The 7,893-nt window shown below is 33.6% G+C and overlaps 1 protein-coding gene across 1 annotated transcript; it reads right to left on the reverse strand.

The window, feature by feature from the left end:
* Positions 1–2,594: 2,594 nt before the first annotated feature.
* On the reverse strand, positions 2,595–3,174 carry LOC118003155 (proteasome maturation protein-like). Its single transcript, XM_034993935.1, has one exon. The coding sequence runs from the start codon at positions 3,127–3,129 to the stop codon at positions 2,704–2,706; it is 426 nt and encodes a 141-aa protein (XP_034849826.1). The 5' UTR covers positions 3,130–3,174; the 3' UTR covers positions 2,595–2,703.
* Positions 3,175–7,893: the final 4,719 nt, after the last annotated feature.

Here is a 7,893-nt window from a genome sequence, read left to right on the forward strand (position 1 = left end):
TTGTGTAAGTTCTTTATATATTTCACATATTAACCCCTTACCAGATATGTAGTTTGCAAATATTTTTTCATTCTGTAGGCTGTCTTTGTACTTTATTGATGGTGTCTTTTGCTGTACAAGAGCTTTTTAGTTTGATGTTGTCCCACTTGTTTGCTTTTTATTTTGTTGCTTGTACTTCAGGTGTCATATTAACAAAAATAATTTCCAAGACCCATGTCAAGGAGCTTTATTCCTATGTTTTCTAGGAGTTTCATAGTTTCAGACTTACAGTTAAATCTTTAATCCATTTTGAGTTAATTTTTGTGAGTGGTGTTAGATAGGGGTCCAGTTTTATTCTTTTACATGTGAATACCCGGTTATCCCAGCACCATTTATTGAAGAGACTGTCTTTTCTCCATTGAGTATTCTTGGCTCCCTTGTCAAATATCCGTTGGCCATATATGCTTGGTTTTATTTTGGGCTTCTCAATCCTGTTCGCTTGGTCTGTGTGTGTTTTAATGCCAGTGCCATCTGTTTTGAATACTATAGCTTTATAGTATAGCTTGAGATAAAGGAGTATGATGTCTTTTGCTTTGTTCTTCTTAGAATTTCTTTGGCTATTCAGGGCCTTTCATGGTTCATATAAATTTTAGGAGTGGTTTTTCTACTTCTGTAAAAGATGCCATTAGAATCTTGATAGGAATTGCATTGAATCAGTAGATAGCTTTTGGTAATACTGGCATTTTAACAACATTAGTTCTTCCAATCCATGAACACAGGCTATCTTTCCATTTATTTATGTTTTCTTTGATTTCTTTTTATCAAAGTCTTACAATTTTCAGACTAGAGATCTTTCACTTCCTCATTAAATTTATTCCTAAGTATTTTATTGTTTTTGATGCTATTGTGAATGAAATTGATTTCTTTATTTATTTTTCAGAAAATTCATTGTTGGTGTATTGATTTTTGCATGTTAATTTTGTATCCTGCAACTTTACTGAATTTATTGATTAGATCTAATAATTTTTTAGTTGATGTTTTAGGATTTTCTTTGAATAAAATCATGTCATCTGCAAATAAAGGCAATTTTACTTTTTCCTTTGCAAATCTGATACATTTTTTTTTTTTGTCTGATTGCTCTAGCTAGGACTTTCAGTACTATGTTGAATAGGGAGTGGTGAGAGTGGGCACCTTTGTCTTGTTCGTGATCTTAGAGAAAAAACTTGGTTCTTTACCATTTAGTATAATATTAGCTATGGGCTTGTCATATCTGATCTTTATTATGTTGACAGATGTTTTTCCTATTCCTAATTTGTTAAGAGTTTTTATCATGAGTGGATGTTGAATTTTGTCAGATAATCGTATGATTATCTTTCATTCTATTAATGGGATGTATCACATTGATTGATCTGTGTATGTTGAGCCATTATTGCATCCCAGGAATAAATCCCACTTGATCATAGTGAATGGTTCTTTTAATGTGCTGCTGAATTTGATTTGCTAGTATTTTATTGAAAATTTTGCATCTGTTTTTATCAGGGATATTGGCCTGTAGTTTTCTTTTCTAGTAGTGTCCTTTTCTAGTTTTGGTGCAAGAGTAATGCTGCCTCATAAAATGAATTTTGGAGTGTTTCTTCCTCTTTGATTTTTTAGGGAGAGTATCATTATTAGTGTTAATTCTTCTTTAAATGTCTGGTAAAATTTATCAGCGAAGACATCTAGTCCTGGGCTTTTCTTCATTGAGAGATTTTTGGTTACTGATTTAACCTTTTTTCTAGTAATTGATCTACTCATGTATTCTCTCTCTTCCTGATTTCATCTAGGTAAGTTGTATGTTTTAAATAATTTTTCTATTTCTTGTAGATTGTCCAGTTTGTTGGCATATAGTTGTTCATAGATGTCTCCTATGATCCTTTGTTCTTCTGTGGTATCAGTTTTAATGTCTCTTTTTTCATTTATAATTTTGTTGACTTGGGTCTTCTCTCTTTTTTCCTTGGTTAGTCTAGCTAAAGATTTGTCAATTTTATCTTTTCAAAGAACCAACTCTTAGTTTGGTTAATCTTTTCTATTGTTTTTCAGTTCTTTATTTCATTTATTTTTTCTCTAATCTGTATTATTTCTTGTCTTCTGCCAACTTTGGGCTTGGCTTGTTCTTGCTTTAGTTCCTTAATGCATAGAGTTAGATTGCTGTCTATTTGGAATCTTTCATGTTTCCTTTTTTTAAAAATTTTTTTATTAACATATAATGTATTATTTGTTTCAGGGGTACAGGTCTATGATTCATCAGTCTTACACAATTCACAGCACTCACCATAGCACATACCCTCCCCAGTGTCCATCACCCAGCCACCCCACCCCTCCCACCCCCCTCCACTCCAGCAACCCTCAGTTTCCTTTTTTGAAAAGAAAATATGTTCCATGTGTGTAGCTTTATAATTCAACATCTGTATACATACATTACAAAGTGATTACCACCATAAGTCTAGTTACTATTCATCACCATTCAGTTGATCCTCTTCACCGATTTTTCCCAATCTCCAAACCCCTTCCCTCTGGTAGCCACCAGTCTGTAACTATGAGTTTTTTAGTTTTCATTTTTGTTCATTTGTTCTGTCTTTTTTTTCTCATGTGTCAGTACTTTTAATGTTGTGTACATCAAATTATAGTAAAAAGATGACTATAAACAACATGCAGCCCCTCTATTTTCATGAACAGCACAAGAGATTACAGTAAACCGAGTTTATATTCCACCATCAAGTGTGGTTCTCCCACTAGTTCACTTTGTGACGGGTCATTAAGAATATCTTCAAATCCAATAGTCTCATCATTACCCCTCAAGATACCCAGTGAAAGGTTTGAACTTGGAAGAAATGGAAGACGCTGCACCTGCTGCACTGCCTTGAACTCCATGTGTAATTTTAGTGGAGCAAACAGACCCTGGATGTTTCTTAGTGTGGAAAAATTCATTTTATCTTGGTTGAGCTGGAAATTTTTTTCCGATAATTCAAGAGGATGACTGGGCAAAAGTTCATTTTTCACACAAGGAAGGCCTTTTCGAAGAAGATCATGACTTTCAAAAGGTCCACTTGCTGAAAGTTCAGTAACTGGAATACCATCCTTTAACTGAGATCCAAGTCCTCTGGCATTCATCTTCACTTGCTCTGTGAACAGCCTCTCAGCCCCGTTACTGTCAGCCGGCCCATTTGTTCTGTTTTTTAAATACCACATATGAGTAAAATCCTGTGGTATTTGTCTATCTCTCTTTCTGACATACTTTGCTTAGCATAATACCCTCAAGGCCCAACCATAATGTTGCAAATGAAAAATTTCCTATTTTTTATGACCAGCTAATATTCCATTGTATAAACATACCACATCTTCTTTATCCATTCATATCAGAGGACACTTAGGTTGTTTCCATAGCTTGGTCATTGTAAATAATTCTGCAATGAACATGGGGGTGTATATATCTTTTCAAATTAGTGTTTTCATATTCTTTGGTTAAATACCCGGAAGTGGAATAGCTGGGTCATATGTAAGTTCTATTCTTAATTTTTTTGAGGAATTGCTGTACTGTTTTCCATAGTGGCTGCACCAGTTTACAATCCCACCAACAGTGTACACCAACACTTGTTATTGTTTGTCTTTTTTATGATAGCCATTCTAACAAGTGTTAGGTGATATCTTGTGGTTTTGATTTGCATTTCCCTAATCAGTAGTGATGTGGAGCATCCTTTCATGTGCCTGTTGGCCATATGTGTGTCTTCTTTGGAGAAATGTATATTTACATCCTCTGGCCATTTTTTAATCATGTTGTTTGGGGTTTTTTGTTGTTGTTGTTAAGGTGTATGAGTTCTTTATATGTTTTGGATATATATTATTTGCAAATATCTTCTCCCATTCAGTAGATTGCCTTTCATTTTGGTGGTGGTTTCCATTGCCTTGCAGAAGCTTTTTAGTTTAAAAGAGTCCCAATTGTTCATTTTTGTTTTTGTTCCCTTGCCTTTTGAGTTAGAGCCACAAAGATGTTGCTAAGATCAATGTTGAAGAGTTGACTGCCTATGTTTTTTTGTTTTGTTTTGTTTAGAATTTTATGGTTTCAGGTCCTACATTCCAGTCTTTAATCTATTTGAGTTAATTTTTGTGTATTATGTAAGATGGTAGTCTAATTTATTTCTTTTGCATGTAGCTGTCTAGTTTCCCAACATCATTTATTGAAGAGACTGTCCTTTCTTCATTTTATATTCTTGGCTCCTTTGTTGTAGATTAATTGTCCAAATATGTGTGGGTTTATTTCTGGGCTCTCACTTCTTTTCCATTGATCTGTGTGTTTGGTTTTATACCAGTACTTTACTGTTTTGGTTATTATAGCTGTGTAGTATAGTTTGAAATTGGAGCATGACACCTCCAGCTTTGTTCTTCATTCTTAAGATTGCTTTGGCTATTCAGGATCTTTTGTGGCTCCATACAAATATTCAAATTATTTGTACTTGTTCTGAGAAGTATGCCATTGGAATTTTGATAGGTGTTGCATTGAATCTGTTCATTGCTTAGGTAGTATGGACATTTAAACAATTTTGATTCTTCCAATCCATGAGCATGGACTATCTTTCCATTTATTTTGTATCTTCTTCAGTTTCTTTCATCCGTGTCTTATAATTTTCAGTGTACAGGTCTTTCTACTTGTTGGTTAAATTTATTCCTAGGTATTTTATTCTTTTAATGTAATTGTAAATGGCATTGTTTTCTTGATTTCTCTTTCTGATGCTTCATTGTTAGTGTATAGAAATACCACAGATTTCTGTATATTGATTTTGTATCCTGAAATTTACTAAATTAATTTATTAGTTCTAACAGTCTTTTGGTGGAGTCTTTAGGATTTTCTGCATATAGTATCGTGTCATCTATAAATAGTGATAGTTTTACTTCTTTCTTGCCATTTTGGATGGCTTTTATTTCTTTTTCTTGCCTAATTACTGTGGCTAGGACTTCCAATATTATGTTGAATAAAAGTGGTGAGAGTGGGTATCCTTGTCTTGTTCCAGATCTTAGATGAAAAGCTTTCAACTTTTCACCATTGAGTATGATGTTAGCTGTTGGATTGTCATATATGGTTGAGACATATTTCCTTTGTACCCCATTTGTTGAGAGTTTTGATTATAAATGGTTGAATTTTGCTAACTTCTTTTTTTCTGCATCTGTTGAGATGATCGTATGATTTTTATCCTTCTTTTGTTAATGTGGTGTATTATATTGACTGATTTGTGGATGTTGAATCATCCTTTTCTCCCTGGAATAAATCCCACTTAATTATGGTATATGAGCCTTTTAATGTATTGTTGTAGTTGTTTGCTAATATTTTATTGAGGATTTCTGCATGTTCATTAAGGTACTGACCTGTAATTTTCTTTCTTTTTTGGGGGGTCTTTGTCTGGTTTTATTATTAGAGTAATGCTGGCCCCATAAAAATGAGTTTAGAAGCACTCTCTCTTCAATTTTTTGGAAGAGTTTGAGAAGGATAAGTATTAAATCTTTGAATGTTTGGTAGAATTCACTCATATAGTCATCTGGTCTTAGACTATTGTTTGTTGGGAGAGTTTTCATTACTGATTCAATCTCCTTACTAGTAATCAGTCTCTTCAGACTTCTTATTTCATCATTATCCAGTCTTGGAAGCTTATGTGTTTCTAGGAACTTATTCATTTCTTCCAGGTTTTTAAATTTATTGTATGTATAATTGTTCGTAGTAGGGTCCTGTGATCCTTCATATTTATGTGGTATCAATTATAACTTCTCTTCTTTCATTTCTGATTTCATTTATTTGAGTGCTCTTTTTTCTTGGTGAGTCTAGCTGAAGGTTTGTTAATTTTGTTCATTGTTTCAAAGAAACAGCTCTTAGTTTCATTGATCTTTTTTTATCATCTTTTTAGTCTCTATTTTATTTATTTCTGCTCTGATCTTTAATATTTCCTTCATTTTACTAACTAGGCTATGTATGTGTTTTTTTCTAGTTCTTTTATATGTAAAAGCTTAATTGCTTATTTGAGATTTTTCTTGTTTTTTTGAGATAGGCCTATACCACTATGAACTTTTCTCTTAAGGCTGTTTTTGCTCCATTCCATTGATTTTGGTATGTTGTATTTTCATTTTCATTTGTCTTAAGGTATTTTTTAATTTATTCTTTGATTTTCTTTCTCAACCCATTAGTTGGTCAGTAGGATGTTGTTTAATTTCCACATATTTGTGGATTTTTCCAGTTTTCTTCTTATAATGGATCTTTAGTTTTATATCATTGTGGTCAGAAAAGATGTTTGATCTGATTTCAGTCTTCTCAATTTTTTGAGACTTGTTATGTGGCTTAAAAGTGATCTATTCTGGATAATGTTTCATGCACACTTGAGAAGAATGTGTATTCTGCTGCTTTGAATAGAATGTTCTGTATATGTCTATTAAGTCCATCTGGTCTAATATGTCATGTAAGGCTGATGTCCCCTTATTAATTTTCTGTCTGGACCTATCCAATGATATGATTACATGCTTCATTCTACTCTTGGAGTTTAGAAAAGGAAGATTCTAACTGCCTTATTCTCTGCCTAGTAAAATATCTGAATGAAGAGGACAGGGTGCTGGTATATTCTATATTGACTCTTGTTCTCTTAATCAGTAAATATTTGAAATCTAACATTTATTATATGATTAATATGTGCTAAGCATCATGGTTAAGTACTTTATGTAAATTACTTCAACTAAAATCTATAGGTATTCTATAAAGTATGTTGTATTTTATAGGGCTGCTGTATAAAACTACCACTGACTGAGTGGCTTAAAACAACAGGATTTTAGTCTCATGGTTCAGGACAGAAGTACAGATCAAGATGTCAGCAGAGTTGGTTCCTTTTTGGAGGCTCAGAGGAATGATCTCTATTGTGCATCTCTCTTAGCTTGTGATGGTTGCCAGCAGGTTTTGATGTTCCTTGGCTTGCAACTTCATAATTCCAGTCTCTGCCTCTGTCATCACATGGCCATCTTCCCTCTCTGTTTGTGTCTTCACATGGTATTCTCCTCCTCTTATAAGGACACTAAGTCATTTTGGGTTAAGAGTCCACCCTACTTCATATGACCTTCTCTGAATTAACATCTACAATAGCCTTATTTCTGAATAAAGTCACATTCTGAGGTTTGGGGAAGGAAATGAATCCTTGGGGGATATTATTCAACCTGGTATATGAGTATTATTATTCTCCTTTGAACAGATGGGGAAACAAAAGCAGTTAAATAATTTACCTAGGGTTACATGTGTTGTGGGGAATCAGGACTCAAACTCAGAACTGTCTGTTGACAAAGTCCACTCTCTTTAACACTAAGATGAGAAGTATGAGAAACCTGTCCATCTCTCAGTAAACTTACAGTCCAACCAGGAAGCTAAGACATGAAAATTTAAATAATAGCAAAAAAGGGAAAACTTCAAAAAAAATTATAGAAGTTAAGCTACCAAGTATCCTACTAATTATCTTTCCAAACAAAATAGCACACAGATATAATGTAGTCTCATTTTTCCTTTCTTTTAAAGAAAATGATGTAGGGAGAAATACAAACATGGTTATTTTACCTGTGGGGTCATTACTTTAATACAAGTTAAAATCAAAGCTCTTTGCTAAATTTCTGCCTCTTACGGTTTGTTGTATTCTCTCCTTATATATAATCTGCATCTTGAATTCATCTGTGCCAAGGCAAGACTTTGGCCCCAGAATCTTCCCTTGTCTTCAAATCAAATTAGGTAGTATTTGTAAATAACTTTTTTCTGTCTCTGTAAACTCATTGTGGTATTTTAGGGCCCATGGGAGCAGTTGGGCATGGTAAAGGCATACGAATACTACTAAGAACCACATTTTGGGACCTGAAGATGACAGGGGT

This window comes from Mirounga leonina, unplaced genomic scaffold (genome assembly GCF_011800145.1).
Source record: "Mirounga leonina isolate KUSES-001 unplaced genomic scaffold, KU_Mleo_1.0 Mir_91, whole genome shotgun sequence".
In the NCBI taxonomy this organism is placed as follows: Eukaryota; Metazoa; Chordata; class Mammalia; order Carnivora; family Phocidae; genus Mirounga; species Mirounga leonina.